The sequence below is a fragment of the Quercus lobata genome, chromosome 11, assembly GCF_001633185.2.
Source record: "Quercus lobata isolate SW786 chromosome 11, ValleyOak3.0 Primary Assembly, whole genome shotgun sequence".
Taxonomy (NCBI): domain Eukaryota; kingdom Viridiplantae; phylum Streptophyta; class Magnoliopsida; order Fagales; family Fagaceae; genus Quercus; species Quercus lobata.
The window spans coordinates 42,640,520-42,659,219 of record NC_044914.1 but is presented as its reverse complement, the minus strand read 5'-3'; the positions used below and the strand labels follow the sequence as shown (position 1 = coordinate 42,659,219).

General features: G+C 36.3%; 1 protein-coding gene across 8 annotated transcripts; it reads right to left on the bottom strand.

Moving 5' to 3' along the window:
• Positions 1-8,702: 8,702 nt before the first annotated feature.
• LOC115967896 (TMV resistance protein N-like) lies at positions 8,703-18,670 on the bottom strand. Of its 8 annotated transcripts, none has more exons than XM_031087048.1 (8): positions 18,330-18,670; positions 17,720-18,244; positions 16,371-17,469; positions 15,429-15,704; positions 13,048-15,265; positions 12,277-13,017; positions 11,683-12,000; positions 10,909-11,289 (listed from the first exon to the last, which is right to left on the bottom strand). In XM_031087048.1, exons 2-6 carry the CDS (start codon positions 18,229-18,231, stop codon positions 12,908-12,910), a joined length of 4,215 nt encoding a protein of 1,404 aa, XP_030942908.1. In that variant the 5' UTR covers positions 18,232-18,244; positions 18,330-18,670; the 3' UTR covers positions 10,909-11,289; positions 11,683-12,000; positions 12,277-12,907. The 8 variants fall into 8 exon arrangements, with proteins under 8 accessions (XP_030942905.1, XP_030942906.1, XP_030942908.1 ...); XM_031087049.1 differs by having other exon boundaries at positions 12,277-12,970; positions 13,049-15,265; XM_031087045.1 differs by lacking the exon at positions 10,909-11,289 and adding an exon at positions 8,703-9,184 and having other exon boundaries at positions 12,277-15,265.
• Between the last annotated feature and the right edge of the window lie 30 nt (positions 18,671-18,700).

The following is an 18,700-nucleotide window of genomic DNA, read 5'->3' as shown; positions in this document are numbered from 1 at the left end:
GCACTATTATATTTTCCCTGATAATAGTGAAATCCCTGCAACTCCGTGGACGTAGGCAAATTGCCGAACCACGTAAATATTGTCTTGTGCGTGTGATTATTTTCTTTGACATGTGTTTTCTCTATTTGTTTTGTTTCTCACAGGTTAGGAATTTTTGGTTAAATTCCCTACAACTGGTATCAGAGCCTAAGGTTAGGTTTAAGTGAGAGCAATGGCAGAGGAAGCAGGAAAGGCGTCTGGAATAGAAAAGTTTGATGGCACAGACTTTGGATTTTGGAGGATGCAAATCGAGGATTACCTTTATGGGAGGAAGTTGCATCTACCGCTTCTAGGGGAAAAACCTGAGGCTATGAAGGCTGAGGAATGGGCTCTTCTTGACAGACAGGTATTGGGAGTTATTAGGTTAACTCTGTCTAGGTCTGTTGCACACAATGTTGTAAAGGAGAAGACCACAGCAGATCTGATGAAGGCTTTGTCTGGTATGTATGAAAAGCCGTCAGCAAACAATAAAGTGCACTTGATGAAGAAACTGTTCAATCTGAAGATGGCAGAGAATGCATCAGTAGCACAACATCTGAATGAATTTAACACTATCACAAATCAATTGTCGTCTGTAGAAATTGATTTTGATGATGAGATTCGTGCTTTGATCGTCTTGGCTTCTTTGCCAAACAGTTGGGAGGCAATGAGGATGGCAGTAAGCAATTCTACAGGAAAAGAAAAGCTCAAGTACAATGATATACGAGATTTAATTCTGGCTGAGGAGATTCACCGAAGAGATGCATGCGAAACCTCAAGATCTGGTTCTGCCCTAAACCTTGAGACAAGAGGCAGAGGTAATAACAGAAATTCAAATCGGGGCAGATCAAAATCCAGAAATTCTAATCGGAACAGAAGTAAATCTAGATCAGGCCAACAAGTACAATGCTGGAATTGTGGGAAAACAGGTCACTTTAGGAATCAATGCAAAAGTCCTAAGAAGAAGAATGAAGATGATTCTGCTAATGCTGTAACAGAAGAGGTACAGGATGCATTACTTCTTGCAGTAGACAGTCCACTTGATGATTGGGTTTTGGATTCAGGAGCTTCGTTTCATACCACTCCACACCGAGAAATCATACAGAATTATGTTGTAGGTGATTTTGGTAAGGTGTATTTGGCTGATGGCTCAGCCTTAGATGTTGTGGGCATGGGAGATGTTCGAATATTGTTGCCTAATGGGTCTGTTTGGTTACTGGAGAAGATTCGACATATTCCTGACCTGAGGAGGAATCTGATTTCTGTTGGACAACTTGATGATGAAAGTCATGCAATACTATTTGTTGGTGGTACTTGGAAGGTTACAAAGGGAGCTAGGGTATTGGCTCGTGGAAAGAAAACTGGTACTCTGTACATGACCTCAAGTCCAAGAGACACAATTGCAGTTGCTGATGCAAGTACTGATACAAGCCTATGGCACCGAAGACTTAGTCACATGAGTGAGAAAGGGATGAAGATGCTACTGTCAAAAGGAAAATTATCAGAATTGAAGTCCATTGATTTTGACATGTGTGAAAGTTGCATCTTAGGAAAGCAGAAAAAGGTGAGCGTCTTGAAAACTGGCAGGACACCGAAGGCTGAAAAATTGGAGTTAGTACACACTGATTTGTGGGGGTCTTCTCCGGTTGCATCCCTTGGAGGTTCAAGGTATTACATCACTTTTATTGATGACTCAAGCAGAAAGGTATGGGTTTATTTTCTGAAAAATAAATCTGATGTATTTGAAACCTTTAAGAAGTGGAAGGCCATGGTTGAGACAGAAACATGTTTGAAAGTAAAATGTTTGAGGTCAGATAATGGAGGAGAGTACATAGATGGAGGGTTCGGTGAGTATTGTGCTGCACAGGGAATTAGGATGGAGAAGACCATCCTGGGACACCACAGCAGAATGGTGTGGCTGAGCGCATGAACAGAACTCTCAATGAGCGTGCTAGGAGTATGAGGTTGCATGCTGGACTACCAAAAACTTTTTGGGCTGATGCTGTTAGCACTGCAGCTTACCTGATAAACCGAGGACCTTCAGTTCCCATGGAGTTCAGACTTCCTGAGGAGGTTTGGAGCGGTAAAGAGGTAAAGTTTTCACACTTAAAAGTTTTTGGTTGTGTTTCTTATGTTCATATTGATTCTGATGCTCGTAGTAAACTTGATGCAAAGTCTAAAATATGTTTTTTCATTGGCTATGGTGATGAGAAATTTGGCTATAGGTTTTGGGATGAACAAAACAGGAAAATCATCAGAAGTAGAAATGTGATATTTAATGAACATGTTATGTACAAGGACAGGTCAACTGTAGTGTCAGATATTACAGAGATAGATCAAAAGAAATCTGAGTTTGTCAACTTAGATGAACTGATTGAAGGTACTGTCCAGAAAAGGGGTGAAGAAGATAAGGAGAATGTAAATTCACAGGTAGATCTGAGTACACCTGTAGCTGAACTCCGCAGATCTTCCAGGAACATTAGACCTCCACAGCGTTATTCACCCACTTTAAATTATCTCCTGTTGACTGATGGTGGTGAGCCAGAGTGTTATGATGAAGCCTTGCAAGATGAAAATTCAAGCAAGTGGGAGTTAGCCATGAAGGATGAGATGGATTCCTTGTTGGGGAATCAGACATGGGAATTGACTGAATTACCAGTAGGAAAGAAGGCTTTGCACAACAAGTGGGTATACAGAATAAAGAATGAGCATGATGGTAGCAAACGTTACAAGGCCAGATTAGTTGTTAAAGGGTTCCAGCAGAAGGAAGGCATTGACTACACAGAGATATTTTCTCCAGTTGTGAAGATGTCAACAATCAGACTAGTACTGGGAATGGTGGCTGCAGAAAACTTACATCTTGAGCAGTTAGATGTGAAGACAGCATTCCTTCATGGTGACTTGGAGGAAGATCTTTACATGATTCAGCCAGAAGGGTTCATTGCTCAAGGACAAGAGAATTTAGTATGCAAACTGAAAAAGAGCTTGTATGGCCTAAAACAAGCTCCAAGATAGTGGTACAAGAAATTTGACAGTTTTATGCATAGAATTGGGTTCAAGAGATGTGAAGCTGATCACTGTTGCTATGTTAAGTCTTTTGACAATTCTTACATCATATTACTGTTGTATGTGGATGATATGCTTATTGCAAGGTCTAGCATTGAGGAGATTAATAATCTGAAGAAGCAATTGTCCAAACAGTTTGCAATGAAGGATTTGGGAGCTGCAAAGCAAATCCTTGGTATGAGAATCATTAGAGACAAGGCTAATGGTACATTGAAGCTTTCACAGTCAGAGTATGTGAAGAAAGTTCTCAGCAGGTTCAACATGAATGAAGCAAAACCAGTGAGCACACCCTTGGGTAGTCATTTCAAACTAAGCAAAGAACAATCACCGAAGACAGAAGAAGAAATGGACCACATGAGCAAGGTGCCCTATGCCTCAGCTATTGGCAGCTTGATGTATGCTATGGTGTGTACAAGGCCAGACATTGCACATGTAGTGGGAGTTGTGAGCAGATTCATGAGTAGGCCTGGAAAGCAGCATTGGGAGGCAGTTAAGTGAATTCTGAGATATCTGAAGGGTTCATCAGATACATGTCTTTGCTTCACAGGTGCAAGTTTGAAGCTGCAGGGTTATGTAGATGCTGATTTTGCTGGTGATATTGATAGTAGAAAGAGTACTACTGGGTTTGTTTTTACTCTAGGTGGTACAGCTATATCATGGGCTTCAAATCTACAAAAGATTGTTACTTTGTCTACTACAGAAGCTGAGTATGTTGCAGCAACTGAAGCTGGAAAGGAGATGATTTGGCTACATGGTTTCTTAGATGAATTGGGTAAGAAGCAGGAGATGGGCATTCTACACAGTGACAGTCAGAGTGCAATCTTTCTTGCCAAGAATTCGGCTTTTCATTCAAAGTCAAAGCACATACAGACAAAATACCACTTTATCCGTTACCTTGTTGAAGATAAGCTGGTAATGCTTGAGAAGATTTGTGGATCTAAGAACCCGGCAGACATGTTGACTAAGGGTGTCACTATTGAGAAGTTGAAGCTGTGCGCAGCTTCAATTGGTCTTCTAGCTTGAGGACAGGAGGATGAGTTGCAGGGATGAGGGATTGTGTTATGGAGGATTGTGGCTGATGTTTGCAGCTTGTGAGCCCTTAAGGGCTAAGGTGGAGCTGATGGAGGAGTTTGCTAGTGTAGCTTGATCAATTCAAGCCAAGGTGGAGATTTGTTGAAGTAGGGCCCGTGTGTGGCTTGAATTGCCACAAGCCCACCTTCTTTGACCAAATCCTATTTGGAATAGTAATCCACCTTTTAGCCGACTTTGACATATATATATATATATTTATATATATATATATATATATATATATATTAGGTTTTGTGAAGCCATGTGCAGTCGTGAGAACACATATAGAAAAATTCCAATTAACCTAGTGAGCAAGCCGTATGAGAGAAAATAGAGAAAAGAGAGGCAGCCAGTTTCTATTCTTATTTTTTCTGTGAGAGAGTGCTAGGGTGTAATTGGGATTTGGGTTTCTTGAGAGTGTTCTTGTGTACTATTGTATTTTCCCTGATAATAGTGAAATCCCTGCAACTCCGTGGACGTAGGCAAATTGCCGAACCACGTAAATATTGTTTTGTGCGTGTGATTATTTTCTTTGACGTGTGTTTTCTCTATTTGTTTTGTTTCTCACAGGTTAGGAATTTTTGGTTAAATTCCCTACATGCTATTGATCTGAACCTTGTTCAAGAAATTCTTCTGTATTTCTTTTCTGAAATGAGGCCAGGCAGGTGATGTGTAAATTGTTTGCGTTTTTATTGATTTTTTTTTAATCTACTAATGTCATTGTCATTTGTGGTGATGAATCCTCGTGTGAAGTTTATTATGAACCATTATAGAGAAACATATTCGAGTAGTCATTATCCAATACTTATCTTAAAGGCATCCTTTATTTTCCCAACCCTGAGCACTTGATTTATCTCACTGCTCGGTCTATTATGATGGAATAGGATTACAAAACCATTTCGTCCCTGAAAATTCTGTTCTTGTGCCTTACATATCCTTTCAATATGATAATCATGTCTTTCCTTAAACTGTTTTTTCGGTGCCTTCTTACCTTCTTCTTTGTAAATGTAAGTATCTCATGTTGACATACTCAATTTATTCTATAGCATTGTGACCGTCATGCTTACCACACCAGTTTTTTGATCCTTAATTTGTAGTTCATACAAACCCTTAGGTCTTTGCAGTGGATAAAATATATTATTCATTCCACTCTTTTTATTTTTTTATTTGTAAGCCACACACAAACTAAAAGATTTCCTTTGGCTTGTCTAGTGAAAAAGTTAGTGGCTACTAAAAGATTTATATCTATGACATTTAAAAAAAATCTTTGTTAATTAAATTTTGTTACATTTTGAGTGAATAGCCCTAATTGCAGTTTAGTGCTGACGTTTCTTTGGCTTATTTTTTGTTTGTTCATTGAAACTTCACTAAGCGCCTCTGAAGTTTCAACTTTGCAGTTTTAAGGATTTTTTGTCCATATTTGATGTTGGGATTTTTTTTAGTTTTTGGTTGGGGTTCAGTTTTCTGAAGTGTTTAGTGCCTCTTACCTTTGATCTCTCTGATTTTATTTAGAATAATGCTAGAAAACCTGTTCTTCCAACTCTTTTCTTGCTTGTGGTAGGTACATGTGAAGAGCTGTTCTCAAGTACTGTAGGGTTAAAAAAAGAACCAAGCTGCTTGCAAGCAGCTCGATCAAAGTTTGCTTGGCTTGTTTGTTAAGCAAGATGACCTGTGCTTGAACTATGTTTTGACTTTTGGGCTTAAGCACCATTATGCTCAGCTGGTGCACTGGCTTTGATAGAGGTTCTCCATCATAAATTTGAGGGAATATTCTTCTTCTCAAACTAATCTGATGCTTTCCTTTTAGCAATCAAGCATAGACAGCACATTCTTCTAAACTTTTCTCCTTTTTAAAAAAAAAAAAAAAAAATTATTTTATTATTATTTTCATTATTTTGTCATCTCTCTGTAAGCTTTTCATGTATAAGATGGATTTTTCTCTCTCTAGTTCTCCTTTTGCAAACAAATGATGAAAAGAGTAGCCATTCCTGTAATAAAAAGCCATTGCTTATGTGCAATTACCTTACCCTTGATGTAGAGCTCATCAGCTTTTAAAGTTTAAATGCTCAAAATAGCTAGCATTTAGAAGTTTTTTGGAGCTTGCAATCGGCTTGGAAGAGAGTTGGTATTGCATGAGCTGAGCTACAACCAGAATATTGAGACTGGATTGAAGTTCTAGCCAATATTGAGTTCTATAAATTTTTTGCAAGAGCGGAGTCTGAGTAGTAGGAAGTTGGGCTTAACTTGGTGTGTTTAACTCCTAATTGTATGATTGGTTAACCAAAGGTGTGCGAGTTCAAATCTTAAGCACAACCATTTTGTGCAAAAAAAATTATGATGGGTGATGTATGTGTATATGCTTGCATTGACTTGAAAAGTAATCTTCATTTTTCTTTGATGATTGACTTGTGTTGTAATTACCTCTTGTAAGGTTGAATTTATTCAACCATGTGTTGGTTTTATTCCGTGACAAATTTGCTTGTAATTCAGTAATTAGATACCATGTATTTAGGTGGAAATCATGTAAGGGTCGTGTGTGAGAGAGTGTGAAGATTTCAAGTGTGTGTGCATTTAGGAACATTCTCGCAACTAGAACTTGCAAGTGGCTTGCAACTGATGACTTGCCAAAATGCCACACGTGTGAAACATGCAAGAAGCTTAAGGGTCATAACAACTGGAGCATTACAGGACAAAAAAGGACAACCTGGCCAATTAGTTATTTCACGACTGGAACTCGCAACTTGTCCCAATCGCGAGTGAGTTGCCAGAACGCCCTATTTTGTAAAAAAATGACTTTTCACATTCCTCATATATCTTACTATAAATACCCTTATACTCACGAAATGTAGAAAGCTTTCAAAGAGAATTTTGAGAGAAAAACCTTAAAGAAAAACAAAATTGACTCATCCACAATTTTAGACATTTGATTCTCCAAATTCCTATACTCTCACTCTCTCCAATGATATACCCTTGAGAGGATATTTAGCCAAATCCTTACCTCACCATACCCATATCAGTGAGAAGGTCATTTGGTGCTTGGGAAGCAGTTCAAAGAGAACCAATTCATTTGGTTGATGCAATGGGCTTATTGCGGGATTCGGAAAATTAGAGAAGACACGATTAGACTTAACCTTGTTTGAGCAAGAAGTTTTGAGGACTTAAGTGCATCGGGTAGATTAGACTTGGAGGGTCTATTGCTATTCATGTATCCAAACTTTATTCTCTAGTGGATCATTTTAGTGCTTGGAGGGCGACAGAAAGGTTTTTTGTTGAGTTTTTTGGTTCCCTCTTTGATAACATGTGCCGGTGTTATCTTTGTGTTTGCATTTCTCTAACCCTTACTCTTGCCTTTTAATTGCTGCTATGTTGTGATTAATTATGATTTAGAGTAGTTTGTTTATTTGGGTATTGCTTGTACTTATCATTCCGCACATTTATTGTTAGAGTATAAACTTGTCTTGATAATTTTGAAATTGGGGGTCTAAACATTCACTAGTGTTTTATACACCAAGTGAACTTTCACCTCTTTTGCTTTCAGAGTTTAGTCTATGTTTGGCACTTCTAAAAAACGCAATATACTTTTTTTTTTTTCCCTAATTGTTTATCAAAATTTTCACTATCAGTATTGAACACTTGTTTCCTTTTAACTGGTCTTTGTGGTTGTTCTTTGTAGGACTGGCTATTGTGGGGTTGTGTGAGTCATCTTGGAATTAGAGGTACTGTATTTCAAGGCTTTTAAGTAAAAAAGAATATTTCAGATGGGAAAGTGTTGATCATTTTTGTGACGAAGCAAGCTGAGCTTTTGGCAGACTAACTGACCATAAACAGGTTGAAGAAGGTTTTCTTACTAATGAAGTGTAAGTTTTTGTGGGCTTTTGAGGTTTGAGTTTTGGTGAGCCAAAGGAATGTCATTGTTTCATTGTTTGGCTGTTGCAATATCAAGTTTAATGGGTTTGTGTGTGGAGAAATGCAGTTTCTAAAGATGGAAGGTAGTTTCTAGAAGATATAGATGATACACTATGTACAAAAAATGGTTATGAGAAATGAGATGGATAATTATGATTAGATTTTTCATTTTGGATTTTGCTGGTATTACTTTGAGGCTCATTCTCTCTCTCTCTCTCTCTCTCTCTCTCTATAAAAAAGTGGTGGCTTAGCCTTTAACTAGACTATTCTACTTTTTGTCCAAGAGACACTCTAAAACCCTAGACTGATAGTGTGATGAATTGAATCTTAGACCTTCAAGTTTATGTCATGCCCCAAAACCTAGCTCAACATGTTCAAAATACTATGGAGGTGGCTACCTAGTTCGAACCCGAAAAAAAAATAAAAAGTTTTCATTATGATGTGAATTGGATTATCAAATAATCAAATAGTTGAGATTGAATTATTTGGCACTCTAGAAGCAAAAGAAAATTTTCAGTTTGCTTCAGATATGAATTCTTTTGCTGCTTTTAGTCCAACTAAATCTAATAAAGAGTAGGCAAATATTTAGATCAGCAAGAGCATAGGCACTTGAAATTCTCCTAGAAGTTGTCAACACTAGGTAACATAGGGCATTTTAATGGTAGCTTATTGTGGAGTAATAATCCATATCATATGGCAAAGTAGTATTATTGAAGCTGCTTCGATGGTAGTCACCACTAACATATTTTGTTGCAAGTGCCACAGAATGCCAACTTAGAACTGTCTCCGTCAGAATTACAAATTACTCAAAGCTAATTCTTCACCAACTAGTGGGATTTGTGGCAGAAGCAACTTGGTCATCTAAGAAATCAAAAATGTGCTATAATCAGCATTACCAGTTATCCAAATTTTCAATTTTCAACTCTCAAAATGTCTCACATCTTTGTAAACATTGCCTCAGTGGCAAAATGCAAAAATTCCCTTCGTAATTCTGAATTCAAAGTTTCTGCACCTTTAAACTAGTCCATATTGATGTCTAGGAGCTAGCACCTCTCACATCAGTAAATACTTTTCTTTACCATTTAAGCTTTGTTGATCATTTCAATAGTTTACATGGTTGTATCTGTTACAAAATAAATCAAAAGTATGTCATATTTTAGAATTTTAAAGCCATTATGGAAACACAATTTCAACCAAACTTAAAATCCCAAGTGACTTTGGAGATAAATATGCTCTAGCAAAAATGGTTGAACTCTGGAACTTCCCTTGCAATTGTACCAAGGCTCGACCTCTAGGTGAATGTACTTCAACTGAATTTGATAAATTTTGTACTTCACAAGGCATAATCCATTATTGTTCTTTTCCACACAAGCGTTAACAAAATGGGATAGCTGAAAGAAAAGATGTCATTTTGTGAAAACTTTATACATTGACTAAGGTCCTAAATAATGCTCATTCAAAGATTCAACCGTTATATATTACCAAATAATACACATTCTTAACATCATTATTACTCAACAAAGAGGTTTATAATATCTCATTACATAACAAAAACCCAATTAATTTAGGTTGAATAAGAGTTTAGCTTGCAAGGACCAAATTTTAATTATCAAATCAAGAAAACCAATTTATGATGAATCAAGTCAATAACTTAAATTGCTCAATCAGCTTAGTATGACATTATTTTTACCACTTCCTAATCATTGGGTTCAAATTTCTCATAGTAATGACATCAAATCAAACAATCAAATTCTAATTTCATATTTTATGAGTAAAACTTTTTAAATAAAAAATGACAAAGAAAAAAAAATTAATGTTTTGTTCACGTATCGGCGGAAAATACTATATATCAAACATAAGTTAGTGAAACATTCTGAAATTTAGGTCGAGGTGGATGGAGGGATGATTCATCCCGATAAATAACTTGAACAAAATGGAATTGATAATTTCTTCTGCAGACTTTTTTCTCTATTCAAACATAGAAAGAAAGAAAATAGTGTAGGGGTATTAGAAATACAACCTAGTTTGACTAATCTAATTAATTCAAAATTAACAAGTCCTTAAAAATTTTTGAATGAATTATTGAGAATGGCAAAAGATTCTTACAGCAGGCAAAGGCGCATTAAAGAGACATTAGAGAAAGACTGAGTTTGTTTCTAGCTAGAAAGACATTCAAGAAAGAAGAAATGAGAGTAGAGGAGGAAGAGGAATAGGAATAGAAATAGGAATATGCTAAGAGCACAGTTGAGTAATTGATGAGGCTGTGTGAAATGCAGCAATAGAGCTTGTTTGGAAGGTGGTTTAGATGGCTGCTTAGGATGATCAAGTTACTCATTGCTCTTGAAGATAATAATACTATCAAGTGGCTTGATTTCTTCTGCTGCTTTCACAACTTCAAGATGACAAAAAATGTAACATCCTATCACTAAAGGTTCTTGGGCATTTTGTTTGTCACTAGCGGAACCAAGTCCAAGAGAAATATATTAATACAACAAACCTCAGGAGATTTTTTTAAATAATTAATTTTTATTTATCAAAAAACTAGAAGAAAAAACTTCAAACAAAGCTGGACACAAATAACAGCCCAGCAAAAACAAGACTCAAACAACCTCTCCTCTCTGCTACCAAAGTACAAACAGCTACATTTGCAACCACATTTTCCAAGCCCAACAGGGCACTCAATCATTACAACAAAGCAAATTCAGTTCATAAGCAGACATTGCTCTAATCACTAACTGTTGAGTTAGTGGAAGCATTTATGCTTATTTGTTATGTGTAACAAACAAATAGTAGCTTATTTTATTTGTTGTGTGTAACAAAATAACAGTATGTTATGCAAAATAGAAATAGAAAAGACAATCACACATAGAACACAAAGGTTTGCGTGGTTCGGCTTTAGGCCTACATCCACGAAAGGTGTCTAACAGAAAATTTCACTAAGAAAATAGGAGATTACAAAATAACACAAAAGCATGGGACGAGAGAATCTTTAATTTCTCTACACTGATGCCACAGCTTAAACTCTATAAAACCAATTAAACAAAGCCACACATATATACACACACTGGCACATGCAACAAAAAGGAACCCTCAGTTGATTGTTGACCAGTTTAGTGAGTGCCAAGGTAAGTTTGAGAGGAGGGACCCTCCTTGACTAATTCTTCAACGTTTCTCTTGTAACCTTCCCTCTTACCACTGTGATAGGTTTCAAGTTTCTTGGATCCCCTCCTTCCAATATATAAAAGTGCCCCAACAAGACAAGAAGAAAATTTTGTATTATTCAAACCTGATTAAAAAACTTTAAAAAAAGTGATACAGGATGAATTTAATTTTGAGCTTGTGGTGATTGGGATGTGAGTGCCAAAAGGTAATGTTAACTAGCATAATACTTTGAACTTTCTTTTTTATCTCTATCAAAGCTAGCATATGTACAAAAACAGGGGTAAAAATCTAAAAGAAACACTCTAATTTGTACATATGACAAATTGAAATTTTTTATCATGCGAATTTAAACCTGACAATCAAAACCCACACTTTCAATTCATTGGACTCCCCTCCCCAAAAAATAAAAGAGAACATCAAGACTTAACTGTAATAGCAAGAAGAAAGATGATGACTTACAGGCAAAGAAGTTGAAACATTCCTAATACTGCATTGTTTAGAGTACGCCATACATCCTCCAAGTCTTTGGATGTGGTTCGTCGTTAGAGTAGGCTTCTCCACTAGGTCCTGCCCCATCTTCCTCATCACGGCTTCGCTTATTTCTGCTACCTTCTGCAGCTAAATTATAAAGATCATGACAGTGATCACCTAGATCCTCAGAGAGTGTCCTGCTGTTGATGCTTAACTGTGTTATAGTTTGATTGAAATCTTCAATGTCATGATAACTATTGCTCTTCCCTCCGTGAATGGATTCAAGCTTCTTGGACATTTCATCCTCTACTTCCAATAAATAAAAGTTCCCAAACAAGACAACAAGAAAAATTTCTATTACTCCAACCTAATTAAAAAAAGAAAAACCTAAAAAAGGAAAAGTGATATGGTATGATTTTAATTTTTGAGTTTGGGCTGATTTTGCTGCGTGTTAACAGAAAATGCTAAGGTACTACTAGCACAATACTTTGAAGTTTACATTTGAAAATAAAAATGATAGTATATATTGCTAAAAAAATGATGATGACTTGTAAAGTAGTAAGAAGAACAACAATAACTTACTAGCAAAGAAGTCAAAAATTTCCCTTTGACTCAAATCCTCAGAATCAGTCATAAATTCTCGGACTCTATGAATCCACTTTGGCTGTGGTTCCTTATCAGAGTAGCCTTCTCCACTAGATCCAGCTCCATCATCCACATCATGGCTTTGCTTATTTCTACTACTTTCTATGTCTGAATTATCAATATCATGATGGATTACACCCAAATCCCCATACAATGTGCTGCTGTTGTTGATGCACTGTGCCATGGTTTCATTGGAATCTTCAATGTCTTGCTTGTATACCAAATGAACCCCAATTTTCTCCACCTCCACGTTGTCGACTAATATTTTAATCTCGAGCTGACTGAATCCGTTGGCATCAATGTGACTACATATTTTGCCCCAATTGGAGACGGAATGGTGAGTGGACAAATAGAGGAACCAAAGGTGAGGTGATTCAACTTTACCATATTTTGTCGTAAGATAATAAGATTGTACGAAATATGCAATTTTAAATCCATTGACATGAAAAGAACATGAAAGTTGCCAATCACTATAATATTGACGTGATCCATTGGGTACAAAACCAACACTCAACGCAATTCCCATTAGCTTATCACACCCGGCAAAAGACACTTGTATGTTATCACCTTAACATTCAAGGCTAAACCATTTCGGAATTTCACTTCCAGGAATAATAACATGTGTTAGTCCCTGAAATATACAAGGCATAATTTTAGGAACAGAGAGAGAGAGAGAGAGAGAGAGAGAGAGAGAGAGAGAGAGAGAGACCTTAAACATGTTACCACCGCTTTGAATATAGTCAACCAATTTGAAGCAGTTGAGACATTGGAAATTCAAATGAGAGTGATCTGACCTAAAAGGATAAAATTGCAGTTCAGGCAATCTCTCCAGTGAGATACAATCGTTTGCAATTACAAAATTAATAGTTGATGGAACATTTTCCAAAGATTGAAGTCTCTTGCAACCCTCCAAATAGAGTCTTTGAAGATTATAGAGTTGGGACATGCTTTCAGGAAGGGAAACAAAATTATTTCCACTTAGATTTAAGATTTCTAAAGAGAACAAGCAGCCAATGTCATTGGGTATTGACCAAAGATCGCAGTCACTAATACGCAAATATGTTAAAGAACGCAGACCTGATAAGGAAGGCAATAATAAGCCCACTGAATTGGAGCTTGTTGGTAGGGAATAATATAAAAATGAAGGCAATAATATTCTTTCTGTATCAGGACTTGTTGGCAGGGAAAATAATGAAGTCCATAATGGGCCCATCGACTCAAGACTACTTGCTGGCTGAGAATAAAATTCAGATAATGTCCATCCACGAATATGTAGGTGTTTGAGATTTTTAAGGAGAACAATGGAAGAAGGGACCTCTTTTATGGCTGTCCAACACAAATTAAGCACCTCCAAACCTTTCATATTTCCTATGTTCTTTGGAAAGTTGACAAATTTTAAACATCCATAAAGATCAAGGGAATTAAGCAACTTCAAACTACAAATGGTGCTAAGAAGGTGCACAAGATTTGTGCAATATCTTAAAGTCAATATAGTAAGGCTAGTCAAACGTTCAATTGAAGAAGGCAACCCTTCTATAGCTGTTCCACTCAAATTAAGCTTCTCTAGATCTTCAATCATCCATAGGTTCTCTGGCAAGTTTTTAAATCCTGAGCACGTTGAAAGATTTAGAGCACCATATAACTTAAAACCACAAGTGGTGTTAGGAAGACAAACAAGTTTTTTGCAATTAAGAAGAGTCAATGAAGTCAGACTCGTCAAGCGTTCAATTGATGAAGGCAGCTCTTTTATAGATGTTCCACTCAAATCAAGAAATTTTAAACCTTCGAGATTCCCTAAGTTCTCCGGCAAGTTGTCAATATTTGAGCACCCACAAAGATCAATATATTCAAGTGAATTCAAACTACAAATGGTACTAGGAAGACACACAAGATTCTTACAATTTTTGAGAGTCAATGAAGTAAGGCTAGTCAAACATTCAATTGAAGAAGGCAACCCTTCTATAGCTGTTCCACTCAAATCAAGATTCTTTAGATCTTCAATCATCCATAGGTTCTCTGGAAAGTTTTTAAATCCTGAGCATGTTGAAAGATTTAGGGAACCATATAACTCAAAACCACAAAAGATGTTAGGAAGACACACAAGTTTTTTGCAATTAAGAAGAGTCAATGAAGTCAGACTCGTCAAGCGTTTAAATGATGAAGGCAGCTCTTTTATAGATGTTCCACTCAAATCAAGAAATTTTAAACCTTCGAGATTCCCTAAGTTCTCCGGCAAGTTGTCAATATTTGAGCACCCACAAAGATGAAGACATTCAAGTGAATTCAAACTACAAATGGTGCTAGAAAGACACACAAGATTCTTACAATCTTTGAGAGTCAATGAAGTAAGGCTAGTCAAACGTTCAATTGAAGATGGCAACCCTTCTATAGCTGTTCCACTCAAATGAAGAAATTTCAAACCTTTGAGATTCCCTAAGTTCTCTGGCAAGTTGTCAATATTTGAGCACCCATGAAGATCAAGACATTCAAGTGAATTCAAACTACAAATGGTGCTAGGAAGACACACAAGATTTTTGCAACCATTTAAATCCAACGAAGTCAGACCAATCAAGCTTCCAACTGATGAAGGTAGTTCCATAATAGGAGTGCAATTCAAATTAAGACTTTGTAAGCATTCCATGTTTCCCACAGATTCTGGAATTTTCTTGAGCATTGAGCAATAATAAAGATCAAGAGTAATGAGGGAATCCATTTCAAAATTTCTTGGAAGACAACTTAGATTTGTGCAACGAGCTAGATCAAGAACAACAAGCTTTTTAAGAAATGCAACGGATGGGTGAAGCTCACGTAAACTTTGACAATTGTGAAGATTTAATATCTCAAGATTTGGGACTCCGGTCAATTCTGGGGATATAATCAAGTTCAAGGAGAAGGACAAGTCGATAAACTTCAACTTATCAAAATTCTGTTAAAAGAAGGAAAAAAAAAGTTAAAAAAGAAGTCAAGTTGATGAGCTTCCTAGTGTCCAATTTATTTAAATTTAAATGCAAAGTTACGAGGATACTTAATAACACAATTACCTTTCTTCCTATCCAAAGTTGTTTTAAGATATTTAATAACACGCTTACCTTTATTCCTATCCAAAGTTTTTCTATATGGCTCTCTTGCAAACAAAGTCGAACAAGCTTGTCTGACTGGAAACTTGATGGCAAAGATTTTGAAGGATATCCAACCCAATCAAGAATTCTTAAATCACCAGGAAGATGTGTAGGGACATAGACAGTTTGGTAAACTTCAAGAAATCTAAGATTGTACATCTTCAAAAAGGCATCAGGGTTCCAAGTTCCCCCTTGCTCTTCAAGAAATATACTACCCATACTCATAGCTTGAACTGCTTCTGTTCCCTAATAATATTCAAGAAGGAATTGAAAATTAGCAAAAAAAAAAAATATTATTAGCATAACCATTCAAATTTCAAATTTATTGAACATGAAGGTAGGGAATGAATTCAAAATTAGGCTCGATCCTGTCATGTTGATGAATTTCAACTTGTCAAAATTCTGTTAAAAGAAAGAAAAAAGTTAAAAAAGAAGTCAAGTCAATGTGCTTCCTAGTGTCCAATTTATTGAAATTTCAATGCAAAGTTGTGAGGATACTTAATAACAAAATTTCCTTTCTTCCTATCCAAAGTTGTTCAATGTTGCTTTGTTGCAAACAAAGTAGAACAAGCTCATCTAGCAAGAAAGTTGATGGCAATGATTTTGAAGAATAATACATCCAATCAAGAATTCTTAAAGAATTCAGAAGATGTTGAGGGCCATGGAAAATACAGTCAATTCTAAGAAATTTATGATTGTACATATTCAAAAAGGCCTTAGGGTTCCAACACGCCCTTTTTTTTTTATATTATAATTACAGAAAATATACATTGCTTGAACTGCTTCTATTCCCTAATAATCAAGAAGGAATTGGTGAATTGTGAAATATCTTATTAGCATAAATATTTAAATATCAAATTTGTTGAGCAAGAAGGTAAGGAATGAGCTCAAATTCTCTAAATAAATTCTTACCTGATTTTTTTTCAGCACGTTTTCAATATCCTCATTATTCCACAGTCTACTACGCCTCCCACAATCATTAGGGCACTCTTGAAAAACTATGTTCTTACCCATTTCTTCAAGTAAATCATGCATCCACAAATCATTTGCACTATCAATTTTCAAGAGAGATTTATTAATGAGTTCCTTCAATCCAATAACAGCGTAAAGGCCAAGACTATCCAATACTTCTACTACACTATCTTTCCTCCTATGGTTAAAGAAGCATGCAATATGTAGGAATATTTCCTTCTCTGTGTCATGGAGTCCATCAAAACTTATTTTAAGTACTTGGAAAATGATTCTCTCAGGAAATTGTTTGAGCCTCTCTAATGCACTTTTCCATTCAGCAATACTTTTTCCAATCAAAAATGAACCTAAAACCTCAAGAGCTAATGGAAGGCCTCTAGCATATTTCAAAAAATGGTTAGACAGCTCTAAATAATCATCTTGGACATGTTTGCCTTTAAAGGCTTTTGATGAAAATAGTTGAAGAGCATGTTCACCATTCAATCCATCAACTTCATATATTTCATTTACTTCATGTGTTTTCAACACATGCTCATCCCTTGTTGTTATGATAATTCTACTGCCCGGACCAAACCAATCATGCTCCCCAACTAGGAATTTCAATTGGTCCAATTTATCTACATCATCAAGGACAAGAAGAATCCTTTTACAACATAACCTATTCTTGATATTGATAACTCCATCATACTTATCGCTAATTTTCAAATCTTTTTCCTTCAAAATATCAGAAATAAGTTTCTGTTGTAGTCCAACTAAACCATCTCTTTCAGATTTTTCCCTAACATCCTCAATAAAACTACAAGCTTCAAATTTAATCGAAACCATATAATAAACAACTCTAGCAAGAGTTGTCTTGCCCATTCCCCCCATCCCCCAAATCCCTATAAAGCGAACATCGTTTGACCCTAAAGCTAAACGCGCCTCCAATTCCTCCATTCGAGAGTTTATTCCTACTAGGTCCTTGGCAATGTATGGTAATGCATCATATTTCAAGTGAAGCGATATCCATCCCACAATGTCTTTGATGTTTTCTATCTCAGACCTGCAATGAACAAAGTACAAAATGCATTGAGTTTGAGCCACCAATAGGTCACACAAAGAATACGATACATATTTAAAGTTTAATTCTGTTGACTGAAACAAAAATATATAAATTGATTCGCTGAGGAAAAAAAATTAAAAGAAGTAGAATAAACATGTATGTAGATTTGCTTAAGGTTCCAAACAAAGTTACATTTATGAAGTGGGTCATCTGAATATTTAAAAGAAATAAATAAGTCAAGTTAAATTACCAATAATCCTTTAAATGCCATCCGCGAAGGCTTCCCACTTGTGTCAAAGCATCTCTCCATTTCTCCACCCTCTCTTTGTTCTCCTTTTCTTCATGTTTAGCAAATGCTAGTGCAAAAGTTCCCATTTGTTTCCGCACATCAGATGGCTCCACGTAGTGAAAAACAGGCAGAACTGTCATTCCCGTCTCATTTTTGCAGCAAATGATCTTTGCAAGTTCATCTAAGCACCAAGTTGACGATGCATAGTTTTCTGAGAGAAGGACTACAGCAAATCTCGACTCTTCTATTGCTTTGAACAGGTCTGGTGAAATGGGTTTTCCTCTCTCGAGGTTTTCATCGTCCTTAAAGGTGAAAATGCCTTTCTGGATCAAAGCTTCGTATAGATGACCCATAAACTTGTAGCGGGTGTCCTCGCCTCTGAAACTGAGAAAGACATCATACTTCCGTCGGGCAGCAGCAGAAGAAGAACTTGGGAAGGATGACGAGTCCGTTTCAATGTCCACTAAAGCCATTAGAAAAATAGATCTGCATGCAATTTTTTTTAAAAAAATTAGAAATTTAGAACTGAAAAACGATTAAAAAGAAAATAAATTAGGGAAGAAAAAATAACTTGATCCCCAACCAGACTTGCGTAATTTTGAAAATGCGTCGAATCCAATCTGAAATTTGCAAATGAAAAGAGAGAAGACTTAAGGAGAGAATTTGGAGAGGACCTAGAATTTTGAAAGTGATGAAATTTCAGTGCTCCTTTTAGGAAATATTACAAGAAATTTCCACTGCTCTGTTTTATTATATTTTTCTGAGTACTTCCACTTCCTAGAAATTTCAGTGCTGCTGAGAGAAAACAAAGAACTAAAGCATGAGGTTTTTTTTTTTTTTTGAGAAGAACTAGACGATGAGTGGAACCTGAGAGAGGTCGTCAGTGCAATACTTCTCAGCCATAGATTTAATCTAATGGCTTAAATCATTGGCACCTCATCA